Source organism: Ips typographus, linkage group LG1, assembly GCF_016097725.1.
Source record: "Ips typographus isolate SLU linkage group LG1, UJ_Ityp_2.0, whole genome shotgun sequence".
Classification (NCBI taxonomy): Eukaryota; Metazoa; Arthropoda; class Insecta; order Coleoptera; family Curculionidae; genus Ips; species Ips typographus.
In genome coordinates this window covers 1715898-1730973 of record NC_138422.1, presented here as the reverse complement: position 1 = coordinate 1730973, position 15076 = coordinate 1715898, and the positions used below count along the sequence as shown (strand labels likewise).

Below are 15076 nucleotides of genomic sequence, written 5' to 3'. Positions count from 1 at the left end.
TGACGTCAGTTCACCAAACATGGTAACCACTTACGTGTCCAACTGGTCAGGTTTTTGGGAATTTTTAGAAAAGTGCGGCAACGTGGTCAAAATGGCGTAGTTGCCGGGTCGTGCTACACGCATCGGTGATTCAATACATTTTTTTCTTGGACCGGAGTTGTTTTTCTGGGCGTAGAAAGGCGGAATAAAATTAAATTTTATACCACTCGACCAGAAACGGAATAATTACTTTGAGGTTACCGGCAAAAAGCAAACAAATCGCGAATAATGCTGTTTTATGAGTCTACATGTTAATGATGGGCGTAAATTTACCGTGACCGGTAAGATGAAGCAAAATTCAGTGTGATAGGAAAATGTACAAATCTTACCAGTAACTTCATCATAATAAGTAAGACATCATTTTCCTGCCATGGCTGTCATTAATTTGAAATGTCATAAATCTGAATCACTACACTTTTCTGAGAAACTTCTACGGATAATTAAGCAGTTCTTGACGAACATTTTTGCTCTCTTTCAAATTTTTCGAGTTACTTAGCAAAAACTGGTTTGAAACAACAAATTTTCAAATCAATTGAAATTGTGGTTTAAAATTTGAACACTCTGTAACTCAGTTATTTTTGGGAGTTCAGGGTGATTCAACCACTTAAAAGAACCGTTTTGAGCTTATCTTTCTAACGGTGTAGAGTATAAAACGCTATCTTAAAAATTGCGTACAGGGTGACAAAAACAGTAAACCACTATACTTTGCTTGCACACCCTATATACGGGAAGCAAAAACGGACCTACAAACTTACGGTGCTGGGTTAAGGAATTGATTAGGAACATTTTTGGTATCTGGAATTTTTTTTGTAACTTTTACCGTTTTTGAGTTACTTAGCAAAAACTGGTTTGGAGCAACAAATTTTCAAATCAGTTGAAATTGTGATTTAAAATTTGAACACTCTGTAACTCAGTTATTTTTGGGAGTTCAGGGTGATTCAACCACTTAAAAGAACCGTTTTGAGCTATTCTTTCTAATAGTGTACAGTAAGAAACTCTATCTTAAAAATTGCGTACAGGGTGACAAAAATAGTAAACCACTATACTTTGCTTGCACACCCTGTATACGGGAAGCAAAAACGGACCTTCAAACTTACGGTGCTGGGTTAAGGAATTGATTAGGAACATTTTTGGTATCTGACATTTTTTTTGTAACTTTCACAGTTTTTGAGTTATTTAGGAAAAACTGGTTTGGTGCAATAAATGTACAATTCAGTAAAATTGTGATCTGAAATTTGAACACGGCTTAAAGGACAGTCAGGGACAAAATCGCCTGTAAAACCCACTTGGAAAGACCAAATCATATGTTTATGCACATTTTTGAAATCCTCATTAAATTTCCTATCCGATGACATAAAAAAACACTAAAAAATCGTGGACAGTCAGGGAAAAAATCGCTGTTAAAGTTTGAATTGACACAGACAGTGTCACACCCACTTGGAGTGGGAAAAATGACAGTTTCAAGTACATTTTTGAAATCCTCATTAAATTTCCTATCCAATAACCTGAAAAAACAGTAGAAAATTTGGTACAATCAGGGAAAAAATCGCTGTTAAAGTTTGAATTGACACAGACAGTGTAAAACCCACTTGGAGTGGAAAAAATGACAGTTTCAAGTACATTTTTGAAATCCTCATTAAATTTCCTATCTGATGACATAAAAAAACACTAAAAAATCGTGGACAGTCAGGGAAAAAATCGCTGTTAAAGTTTGAATTGACACAGACAGTGTAAAACCCACTTGGAGTGGAAAAAATGACAGTTTCAAGTACATTTTTGAAATCCTCATTAAATTTCCTATCTGATGACATAAAAAACACTACAAAATCGTGGACAGTCAGGGAAAAAATCGCTGTTAAAGTTTGAATTGACACAGACAGTGTAACACCCACTTGGAGTGGGAAAAATGACAGTTTAAAGTGCATTTTTGAAATCCTCATTAAATTTCCTATGTGATGACATAAAAAAACACTAAAAAATCGTAGACAGTCAGGGAAAAAATCGCTGTTAAAGTTTGAATTGACGCAGACAGTGTAACACCCACTTGGAGTGGGAAAAATGACAGTTTCAAGTACATTTTTGAAATCCTCATTAAATTTCCTATCTGATGACATAAAAAAACACTACAAAATCGTGGACAGTCAGGGAAAAAATCGCTGTTAAAGTTTGAATTGACACAGACAGTGTCACACCCACTTGGAGTGGGAAAAATGACAGTTTCAAGTACATTTTTGAAATCCTCATTAAATTACCTATCTGATGACATAAAAAAACACTACAAAATCGTGGACAGTCAGGGAAAAAATCGCTGTTAAAGTTTGAATTGACACAGACAGTGTCACACCCACTTGGAGTGGGAAAAATGACAGTTTCAAGTACATTTTTGAAATCCTCATTAAATTTCCTATCCAATAACTTGAAAAAACAGTAGAAAATTTGGTACAATCAGGGAAAAAATCGCTGTTAAAGTTTGAATTGACACAGACAGTGTCACACCCACTTGGAGTGGGAAAAATGACAGTTTCAAGTACATTTTTGAAATCCTCATTAAATTACCTATCTGATGACATAAAAAAACACTACAAAATCGTGGACAGTCAGGGAAAAAATCGCTGTTAAAGTTTGAATTGACACAGACAGTGTCACACCCACTTGGAGTGGGAAAAATGACAGTTTCAAGTACATTTTTGAAATCCTCATTAAATTTCCTATCTGATGACATAAAAAACACTACAAAATCGTGGACAGTCAGGGAAAAAATCGCTGTTAAAGTTTGAATTGACACAGACAGTGTAACACCCACTTGGAGTGGGAAAAATGACAGTTTAAAGTGCATTTTTGAAATCCTCATTAAATTTCCTATGTGATGACATAAAAAAACACTAAAAAATCGTAGACAGTCAGGGAAAAAATCGCTGTTAAAGTTTGAATTGACGCAGACAGTGTAACACCCACTTGGAGTGGGAAAAATGACAGTTTCAAGTACATTTTTGAAATCCTCATTAAATTTCCTATCTGATGACATAAAAAAACACTACAAAATCGTGGACAGTCAGGGAAAAAATCGCTGTTAAAGTTTGAATTGACACAGACAGTGTCACACCCACTTGGAGTGGGAAAAATGACAGTTTCAAGTACATTTTTGAAATCCTCATTAAATTACCTATCTGATGACATAAAAAAACACTACAAAATCGTGGACAGTCAGGGAAAAAATCGCTGTTAAAGTTTGAATTGACACAGACAGTGTCACACCCACTTGGAGTGGGAAAAATGACAGTTTCAAGTACATTTTTGAAATCCTCATTAAATTTCCTATCCAATAACTTGAAAAAACAGTAGAAAATTTGGTACAATCAGGGAAAAAATCGCTGTTAAAGTTTGAATTGACACAGACAGTGTCACACCCACTTGGAGTGGGAAAAATGACAGTTTCAAGTACATTTTTGAAATCCTCATTAAATTACCTATCTGATGACATAAAAAAACACTACAAAATCGTGGACAGTCAGGGAAAAAATCGCTGTTAAAGTTTGAATTGACACAGACAGTGTCACACCCACTTGGAGTGGGAAAAATGACAGTTTCAAGTACATTTTTGAAATCCTCATTAAATTTCCTATCCAATAACTTGAAAAAACAGTAGAAAATTTGGTACAATCAGGGAAAAAATCGCTGTTAAAGTTTGAATTGACACAGACAGTGTCACACCCACTTGGAGTGGGAAAAATGACAGTTTCAAGTACATTTTTGAAATCCTCATTAAATTTCCTATCTGATGACATAAAAAAACACTACAAAATCGTGGACAGTCAGGGAAAAAATCGCTGTTAAAGTTTGAATTGACACAGACAGTGTCACACCCACTTGGAGTGGGAAAAATGACAATTTCAAGTACATTTTTGAAATCCTCATTAAATTACCTATCTGATGACATAAAAAAACACTACAAAATCGTGGACAGTCAGGGAAAAAATCGCTGTTAAAGTTTGAATTGACACAGACAGTGTCACACCCACTTGGAGTGGGAAAAATGACAGTTTCAAGTACATTTTTGAAATCCTCATTAAATTACCTATCTGATGACATAAAAAAACACTACAAAATCGTGGACAGTCAGGGAAAAAATCGCTGTTAAAGTTTGAATTGTCGCAGACAGTGTAACACCCACTTGGAGTGGGAAAAATGACAGTTTCAAGTACATTTTTGAAATCCTCATTAAATTTCCTATCTGATGACATAAAAAACACTACAAAATCGTGGACAGTCAGGGAAAAAATCGCTGTTAAAGTTTGAATTGACACAGACAGTGTAACACCCACTTGGAGTGGAAAAAATGACAGTTTCAAGTACATTTTTGAAATCCTCATTAAATTTCCTATCTGATGACATAAAAAAACACTACAAAATCGTGGACAGTCAGGGAAAAAATCGCTGTTAAAGTTTGAATTGACACAGACAGTGTAACACCCACTTGGAGTGGAAAAAATGACAGTTTCAAGTACATTTTTGAAATCCTCATTAAATTTCCTATCTGATGACATAAAAAAACACTACAAAATCGTGGACAGTCAGGGAAAAAATCGCTGTTAAAGTTTGAATTGACGCAGACAGTGTAACACCCACTTGGAGTGGGAAAAATGACAGTTTCAAGTACATTTTTGAAATCCTCATTAAATTACCTATCTGATGACATAAAAAAACACTACAAAATCGTGGACAGTCAGGGAAAAAATCGCTGTTAAAGTTTGAATTGACACAGACAGTGTCACACCCACTTGGAGTGGGAAAAATGACAGTTTCAAGTACATTTTTGAAATCCTCATTAAATTTCCTATCTGATGACATAAAAAACACTACAAAATCGTGGACAGTCCGGGAAAAAATCGCTGTTAAAGTTTGAATTGACACAGACAGTGTAAAACCCACTTGGAGTGGAAAAAATGACAGTTTCAAGTACATTTTTGAAATCCTCATTAAATTTCCTATCTGATGACATAAAAAAACACTACAAAATCGTGGACAGTCAGGGAAAAAATCGCTGTTAAAGTTTGAATTGACACAGACAGTGTAAAACCCACTTGGAGTGGGAAAAATGACAGTTTCAAGTACATTTTTGAAATCCTCATTAAATTTCCTATCTGATGACATAAAAAACACTACAAAATCGTGGACAGTCAGGGAAAAAATCGCTGTTAAAGTTTGAATTGACACAGACAGTGTCACATCCACTTGGAGTAGGAAAAATTACAGTTTCAAGTACATTTTTGAAATCCTCATTAAATTTCCTATCCAATAACCTGAAAAAACAGTAAAAAATTTGATACAGTCAGGGAGAAAAGCGGTGTCAAAATTTGAACTGCCAGAAACACCGTATTTACTGGTCAAATTTTCCTGGTAATAATCATAATCATAATCAAAACAGTGGGAAGTTTGTGATTGATCAAAAAAAGCAGCTAACCAATAACAAGCTAGTCACTGTGCTGTAATTTAGCATTTACGACACTGTAGGAAACTAAACGTACAGTAAAAAAAAAATCCCACGACAACCTTCTGCACAGCATGTCGGAAGGGAAAAACGAGGAGCAGTAAATCAGATTTTTTGCCTGCGACCCAAAAACTTTCGATTCTTTTGTCCCCCAGTGGATTGTTAGAGAAGATGTTTCAAGGACAGTTTTAGAATCAGGCAAAAGAATGGAACAATAGACGTTCGAGGATGCTGTCTGTGTTAATTTAGACGCACCAGATGTATAATAAGCAGGGGTTGATTCGTTTGGTATTATCTTTTGCCTTGATATCAAGGCGCGTTGCAGACAGACCAAAAACCGTTACCAAAACAAATTTAGAGCGGTTTTGTTTATACAGCAATAAAGTTAAACGACCTTCTGATAACCTTCCAGTGTCTGTGGATGTTTTAACAATTAGACGGAAGCATCTGATGTTCTGGATGTTAACATTTAATTGGCTGTCGTTTTTGATTCTTTTACAATCTGTTGATAAGACTTTCTAGTGAAGATTAACATTGGACATTCCAGTCAAAATGCGAATTTCTCCTTGATATTTTACAGCTAGAGTCTGAACACAGTAGTATGTTACACAAAACTTGCCAACAACACTTTTGAACTAAAAATCTATCTTATTTGAAGAGACTTTGCGTGATAAGTGATGACTCACAATCTATAATAAAAGATTCTTTGATCAGAGAACTGTTTCGTGTTTGAAAATCTCTTGACGTCACCGATCAATCGATGACTTGAAATAGCTAGCTGGTAGGTGTCATCAACGTCATGATCCTGCTAAAAATGGTCAGTAAGAAGTGTTGTTTAGAAAAGCTCAGTTCATTTGCTATCCATTGACATATAAATGTCCATACCATGCCATTCTCACCGTTTGTCCTCTGTAATGTGGGAATATCAAATCCGAAGTTTTGGCTTTCGGCAACCATCATCAACTTTACTTTTTCTTATGAGCGTTATATTTTGATGGATTTTGGAATTGCAACTAATGACCAAGCTGTTGAGGTTCTAATAGATGAATCAAAAATTGACATTTGAATTACTAGGGTCGTCAAACCAAAATACCTTCTGATTTTCATGTAGATATAACAACGCTGTAATTATAAAAATATTTTTATGGCTAACATTAGTAAACGAAATTTTCATTTCAAATCCTCGATCATTTCTAGTTTTTTTTTCTAAATACAGTGCTGTCTTCTTGTTTAAATTGTTCAGGGAGTACAGGGTGTCTCAAGGCTGGTAACATGGGCATCTGGAAAACTAGTTTTTAATAAATTTTTACCTTTCCTTTTTTGTTTTACACTAAAAAGATGGTTATTTCAGTATTTTAGTAACAGGCTTCTTCTATAAGTAATTTGAAAAGAAAAAACATGATATCTAAACCCTCGATTTCATTTGATAATGAAAATATGGTTTTTCCTTTTACACTAGATTTCTGAAACATTTTTGTTGACTAGGGAAACAAATTGTTTAATACACTAATGTGTTTTAATTAAAAAATAACAAAACTATTATTAAATTATTAATACGCAAACATCTGGTTGCTTTTCTTGTATTATGTATTATGCTTTTTTGTCTTTAATTTATTCTGGGTACAAATTTTATCCATATCAGACAAGAAAGTAACTAATTAAACACACTGAACAGTGGATGTTTTGTTACGTAATTTGACAGTTGATCAGAAAACACCATTCTCGGTAATACACGGTGACAAAGTGTCAATGTCTCATTCGCTCTGCTTATTTGCTCAAAATTTGATATTTTTTTCATCATTCAATGTGACTTTTTACTTATGGGTTAAGTTAGATTTTACCGGGAGGTAAACTGCTAAGTAAAATTTTGTACACTAATTCCTAATATGCTAGTAATGCCCAATAATTCCTAATAATTAACCTAACCTAACCTAACCTAGCCTAACAATACCCACCAACTTCCTGAATTACCACAACTGGAAAGTCTAAAAAAACCATTTTAATTAAAAAAATAAGAAATTAGAAAATTAGAAAATATGCTTCCAACGAATTAACCGGAATGGGATACCTACCCTGTATATTTTTTCATTTTTGTAATCTACGTCAAATTCTAGACATATTTGGTGTACATATCAGGAATCGGGTTTTTTTCTTGGTTTTTGTGTTTTGTCATGTTAGACAAGGTTTGTTCTAAGAATGAGTGCAGAAAGACGTCAAAATATATAATACAGTGTGGTCAAAAATCAGTTCTAAAAAAAGACAGCAAGTCTAGTTTTTCAAACGGAACACATTCTTATAATTCTGTCTGATTCTCTGTTAAAAATTAAAAAAGCTTGTATTACGCCATTTATTTAAAAAAATCACTTTTTAAATTGATACATTGAACCACCCTGTAACTGTCAAAATAACCGAATTAATGAAGGTTAAAGTAGTAGTTGTCAAATTTAGTCAAAACTGTCTTTATTGTCACACACAACACTTTATATACAGACTTTTATATGTCAATGGATAGAAAATAAAATGGGCTTTCAAAAAAACATGGCCGCTTGTGTTGATAGGTTGCTTTGTTTGGCCGCCAGAGGGCTCTAAAGCTAACTAAATGTTTTCCTTGACTGTTACCGCTCTAATATCTTTAAAGGATTTTTTTTTTAAATCGGGCAGATACGACCTTATTTGGCACAAACCTAGCACAATGATTACCAAATCTAGAGTAGTAGCAAAACGGTAGAAATACAATCATTAAGGTCGATTTTCGCTTGCACTAACTAACCATCCTAACGCGCAAAACCCATTAGGATAGTGGCGGTGTTTCAGGCAAATTTGACCTTTACGAAAATTGCCATTTGCAAAAAATAGTTTTTCAACAAACTTCCAAGCACTACGTCGTGGTAGATCTAGTAAGTCACGTGACCGTGTTTTTCTAATTTTCTATAGTAAAATTAGCCTTTAACCAGTCAAAAAATGTTTGTGGTGCATCCTGTCACTAAACCGTAAATAACACATGTGTATTTGTAGCACTTTGTATATACTTTTATATGTCGATGGACAGCCAATGAAATGAACTTTCCATTGACGTATAAAAATCGATTGGTTAGCCGTTTGCTCGCTAGAAGGCGTCAACGTTGACCAATTTTTTTGGGGTATCTTTTTGTTTAATCCTTAAAAACTCGCTTAATTGCACCATTTTTAGTAGAGTTTTATACGTCAGTAGATAGCCAATGAAATGAGCTTTCTAAAAATATCCCTATTTGAGTTGACAGGTTAGACGGTTTGGTAGTAGTAAAATTACAAAATTCATAATTTTTCCTTGTTTTCCAACGGATTTCATTAAAATTACCAAACTTTTGTTTGTGTGTGTTTTTTATTTGTTTTATTTATGTTTATATTTCAATGGTAGATGTAAAAAAAAATATTGTATGATAATTTTTTTTATTATATAATTTAGATCTTTTTAATTTTATTAATAATAAACTTAACTACTTATTCTTAATAAGTAATACCCACTAATTCCTCCAGTTTGTACACTATAATGCCCCAGTGGTTTACCCCTCGGATTTTACATGTTTTTGTAAACAAATGTTCACATAATCACTTGTTTGCTTTTTTTAGTATTTTTGATACAAAAATATGATTAAAAGTTAGTTTGATCATGCTCACATGAAATCAAACCCGGCACAGGAAGTTTAACTTTTAATCGGGCTTATAAGGTTAGTATTATTAGAAAAAAAGGCCCTCATCCACTACAAATGTAGGAAATACACACTTCTCACCGAAAAAACATTAAACCGAGCTTAAAATGGATACAGCCATGGGGAATTCCGACAATTCAACATCGAACCGGTACAATAGTTCCACTGTTATACCATGAGATCATACAACCGGCTAATTAAAACGTGTATTTCAAACTGGAAGGATATTTATACATTCGGATTATAATTAGCACCGGCTGAGACGCACCGACACATAACTTTAAATAAATATATCCAGATCCTAAACTGGCGACTCCAAAATAAACTTTCCAGTGGAAATTCTGTCTGGCTTTGTTTGGTGCAAGGAGGGTCAAAAAGCCCTTGCTACGCCCCTGATCGGGTCGTAAAAGTTGATGTACGCAGTGCACGAGGATCAATCCGAACGATAAAACATCCACCAAATCTCTTTGTTGTTTTACGAATGGCTGACTCTATTTCCGGACGTTCACTTCCGGTAATAGCAATTTCGTATATGTTGATATTACAGCCCTACCACATACAGGATGGTTCTCTTCATAATGCATTTGCGGTAGATTACGTTCCTCCCACACTTGAATATGATAAAGCAAAAGAAAAAAACAATCTCAGAACGAACGACTTTCCTGATTTTTTTCCTTATTTTACGATTATGACGAAGATCTGACGTTTGGGACATTAAAAGTGAGCGACGGCCATAACGGTCCTCTCGGTGGAGAAAACAACAACAAAAAGGAAAAGGACCTGGGGGGGAAAAGTGGCCATAAAAACGATACTAACGGGGCTGCAGCGTTCTCGGTGCCCCCGTTAATTTAAATAAAAAAGACGTAAGCCAGACATGACGGCGCCCCCCTTTTATGGAAATCGGTCCTGGGGGCTCGAGTTTTGATTACGGGATGGAACGCTGACAGAAGGAGCATCAAGGCGGATAAGTCCGGACAAAATAAGTCAAAAAGACAGTGTCGGAGGCAAGCTTTTTTTTTAAGTGATATTGTCTGGTAAACTAACAATCATCCCACCCCCTCAGAAAATTATTATTTACAAAACAAATCATCATATATTGCCAATTATTTTATTTTACAGTTTTGGCACAAATTTTTGATCGAGATTTTGATGGAATAAACACCCTGGATGTTGTTGAATCAATAAACTTTCTAATTCGACTAATTTACATAAAATTTCTGCTTGAAAAGGCTTTAAAACCTTTTTACAGTATTTCTAAGGCTGATTCAACCTTAAATTCAACAAACAAAAATAAAGTAGTGCTCTCAAGGGTGCTTATTTAACTCGAGGGGTAAACCGCTGGGGCATTATGGTGTACAAACTTAGGTATTTTGAAAACTATTAATAGAATTGGGAACGACTAAATTATATTAAAAGAAAAAAATTGATAAAATAATTTCTACCATTCAAATTTAAACGTAAATAAAGTTTGGTAATTTTACTTAATTCCGTTGGAATAAAATGAATGAAATTTTAAAAATGTTCACGTTCTGTAGCGATAAAACCGTACCCCTAACCCATCAACTTTGAGACCCTCTAGCGGCCAAACCGTCTAACCTATCCATTCAAATTGGGAGACTGTTAGAAAGCTCATTTCATTGGCTATCTACTGACGTATAAAACACTCTAAAAATGGTACAAATAAACGAGTTACTGAAGATTGAACAAAAGAATGCACGAAAAAAGTCATAAAAAAATAGTCAACTTTGACGCTCTCTAGCGGCCAAACGGTCTAACCTATCAATCCGCGTTCGAAACTTTTTAGAAAGGTCATCCCATTGGCTCTCCATTGACGTATAAAACTCTAGCAAAAATAGTGCAATTAAACGGGTTTTTGAATATTAAACAAAAGGATACACCAAAAGAATTGGTCAAAGTTGACGCCCTCTAGTGGCTAAACGGTACCACTAACCAACCGACTTTTCTACGTCAATACAAAGCTCATTTCATTGGCTGTCCATCGACATATAAAAGTATATACAAAGTGTTACAAATACGCGTGTTACTTACGGTTTACAGGCAGAGTGCCCCAGAAACACTTTTTGACTGGTTAGGGCTAATTTGACCCTGGAAAATTAAGAAAACACGGTTACATCAGCTACTAGGTCTACTACGATGTAATGCATAGAAATTTCTTGAAAAACCGATTTTGCCAATGACAATTTTCGTAAGGGACAAATTTGCCTGAAAAGCCACCACTATTCCAATGGGTTTTGCGTTATGTTGGCCACTTAGAGCAAGCGAAAATCGACTTTAATAATTTTATTTCTACAGTTTTGCTACGGCTCTAAATTTGACACTCACTGTGCTAGGTTTAAGCCAAATATCAAGCCGTACCTGACCGATTTAAAAGTGGTGACAGTGGTTACAGTCAAGAAAAACGTTTAGTTAGCTTTGCAGCCCTCTGGCGGCCAAACGAAGCACCCTATCAACACAAACGGCCATATTTTTGGAAAGCCCATTATATTTTCTATCCATTGACATATAAAAGTCTATGCAAAGTGTTGCAAATAAACGAGTTGTTTCACAGTTTTGACGGAATTTGACAGCTACTATTTTAACCTTCAATAACTCGATTATTTTGACAGTTATAGGGTGGTTCAAAGTATCAGTTTAAAGAATATTTTTTTAAATAAGTGACCTAATACAAACTTACCTTAATTTTGAACAGAGAATCAGACAAAGTTATAAGAATAAGGAGTGTAAAATTTGGAAAACGTCTTTTTTAGAACTGACGTCTTGAGCTGTTTTTTTGACCATCCTGTATAATATATTTTATCGTTTTTCTTCACCCACTCTTAGAAAAAACACAAAAACGAAGAAAAAACGTTCCCTGATATGTATAAATTAAAATTATTGTTCTGGAGACTGAAAATATGAAATTTCACATAGAACGGTAAATATCTCAGAAACAGATAAAGAAAAGTGTATGACATTAATGAATTTGACGTAGAATCCAAAAATGCAATAATATACAAGGTGTCCCATTTAAGCAGCAGTTAATATCTACTTCCGGTTAAATCGTTGCACGCATATTTTCTTATTTTTACTTTTTTTTAATTTAAAAAAGGTTTTTTTTGATTCTCCAGTCGTGGTAATTCAGGAAATTAGGGGGTATGGTTAGGTTAGGTTAGTTCAAAATTGTACTCAGCGGTTTACCCCTCGATTTAACTTTAAAAAATCAGACAAAAAAAACAAAAAACTTAGAAATAGTAAATAGAAAGTTCTTAAAATACAAAGTAAAACACAATGTCCAATTTCTACAGAATGTCTCACTACGAAAGACCTAATGATATATGAAACTACACGTTTTGAGAAGTGCAACATTAAAAATATTTTAGTTAGATTGAACTTTCTTGTGTTGCCAAATTTTCAAAACTTTCTCTATGGATTTTGTAGTGTTTTTGATGTCTTTCATCTGTATTTCATTTTTTCATCCTGTATTATCACATTGTAACTGCATTAGTAAATGTGATTTTCATCAAAAACTGTTAAAATGCGTAGGTAGAGAATGTGTAGGACATTCAGAATTTCGTGTAGAATTCCAAAATAGACTAATATACAGTGTCCCAAATTGCATCTGGGTAATTTTAAAAGAGCATTTTAGAATTTCTAGTTAAGAAAATAATGCTAATTTGCTATACCGAGTGTCCTTGGAAGGTTCGGAAAAAATGCTACCACCACACACAGAGGTTTAAATATGACGATATAACCTAACTTACCACAGTACTACTTAGTACTTTCAGTGCATGAACAATGCATTCGGGCTGACCTTAAAACTGTGCATAAAAAGAGTCATTACGTAACTGAAACCTATACGTAATTGGCTATTTATACTACTGGTCGTGAGTAAAAATATAAATCGTAGTTTAAAGACAAACAACGTACTGCAGTAAATTGGTCAAAAACCTTAGTAGTTACTACGTTTACATGGTGTGCCCCAAGACCATTAACACCCGAATAATAACAAAAAACACTAATCTAAATTGAGATAACAAAGAAGTACTCAATGAATAACAAAGCCAAACACCCACCCACCCACCAAAAAAAAAACTCCTCAAATTAAATGACAACGTAGCCAAGCGATTTTTAGATTCCTTCATCAACACTGCACTCTCACAATTTTATCCAATAGGAACACCATTCCAACCTCCAATAAGCACGGTGACTGTGGTAAATCCAATATAAATCCAATGGGCAGCTTTCAAATCCAAATAGGGCACCAATCACACTGCACGATTGCGCGTAACGTTTTATGAAAACGCGCGCGCGTTTTACGGCACAACAATGACGCTCGCGCGTTTTGGAAATCTATCAGCGCTTTTCCGATTTTGACCGGATTCGGCAACGTCGCATTCGATTTGAGGATTATTTGATGAGGTGTGGACAAGACAGTACTTACCCTATGGGGTCCGTACCATCGGTAACGTTATGGCTTTGCTGACAATGCTTGCAATGATACAATTGGACAACATACCTGAAAAAAGAAAAACAACTGATCAGTTTACGTTGTTCGTCCAACATGGATGGTTTTTTTATACACATTGTAACCCTATCTCATGCTGGTAAAGCGCATTTTTTTCGCTTCTAGGAAACATCTAGAACAGTTTTCGTTTAAACAACAAAAAAAAAACGACAAACAAAACATTATCTAACCAATGTGAAACGCGTAAAGGTCGTCTCCGTAGCGAAGGTCGTCCAACATAATGGTCACAATATTATAAATATTTTCGTTATTCCCCGTTGATAATCGGATGCCAAGTCATGTGACGAATACGCGGACACGTCGCACATGTGTGCTCCAGCTTTATGTCACTTTGCTTTTGTTCGATTGGCGCTGGCGCCAAACCAGTCAAATCGCGACCATAATGTGTTGCATATTCCAGGAAAAAAACACACAATCATGCAACACAGCATAAATGGGTGGACCAAATAAAAACATTCAACATTGACCACATACACGTCTCGCAGGCAAGTTACGGTGTGGATATACAAAAAAAAAAAAGTACAATTTGATTGGAGGACACACAAAACATTCATCAATCAATATATCAATTCATAATCAATAATAATAATAATAATAAAAAGAAAATCGTGTTTTAATGTGTGATTGTGAGCGTAGTGGGGGGTGAAAGAGAAAGAGAAAAAACATTTATGTTCAACATCAAGTTTTCTTACAGAGCGCCTCTAGAATTTTCGTCCATATTCCAAATTTCCTGAAAGCAAAAAGTCTCGTTAAGAAGACAATACACTGTTTAAACACCAATAATAAGTATATGTATAAGTTTTTCGACAGTAAGTCAATTTTGACAACCTAAAACAGTAAAAATAGTTCTTAACCACCAAGGAACAGTTTTAAGAGAAAAAAATTACATATTTAGACCATTTCTGACAAATTCAAATAAGAACCCCTGACAATTTTAAGTCAATAACATAGTAATCACACTGCTGACATAGTTCTGTCAATTTTAAAACATTAACGAGACAAGTTAAATACTGTCATTGATTCTTTTTGACAACTTCCAAGACAATAAAAGCACTACTTTCCTAATTTTAAGTCAATAGGTATGGCAGTAATCACACTTCTAACACTTCTGTCAACTGTCAACATTTCTGACGTAATATTGTCAGTTTGAAACTATTAAAAAGACAATTTAAGGAGAGTAAATTCATTCTATTCCTAAAGGGGATGATCAAAAGCAACAGGCAACGTCGCATCCCTTAACAATGTAAAATGATGTATTCTTCCCTACTGAATGGGCCTGGGGGGGGTGGATAATCGATATTTTCAAGTTGCTATCTCGGCAACACGTTTGGGCTT

At 34.7% G+C, this 15076-nt stretch overlaps 1 protein-coding gene across 11 annotated transcripts in view; it reads right to left on the bottom strand.

Moving 5' to 3' along the window:
- spen (spen family transcriptional repressor split ends) overlaps nucleotides 1–15076 on the bottom strand; it is a 92722-nt gene that overhangs the window by 53199 nt on the left and 24447 nt on the right. For 7 of the 11 annotated variants that reach the window (XM_081991332.1, XM_081991312.1, XM_081991304.1 and 4 more), the window contains one exon: nucleotides 13658–13732. The exons of 3 other annotated variants lie outside the window; for them this stretch is intronic. In XM_081991332.1, coding sequence (XP_081847458.1) covers nucleotides 13658–13732 — 75 coding nt within the window. Of the gene's footprint in view, nucleotides 1–13657; nucleotides 13733–14433; nucleotides 14472–15076 lie in introns of those variants that run through there. One more of the 11 variants, XM_081991352.1, reaches the window with a different exon arrangement.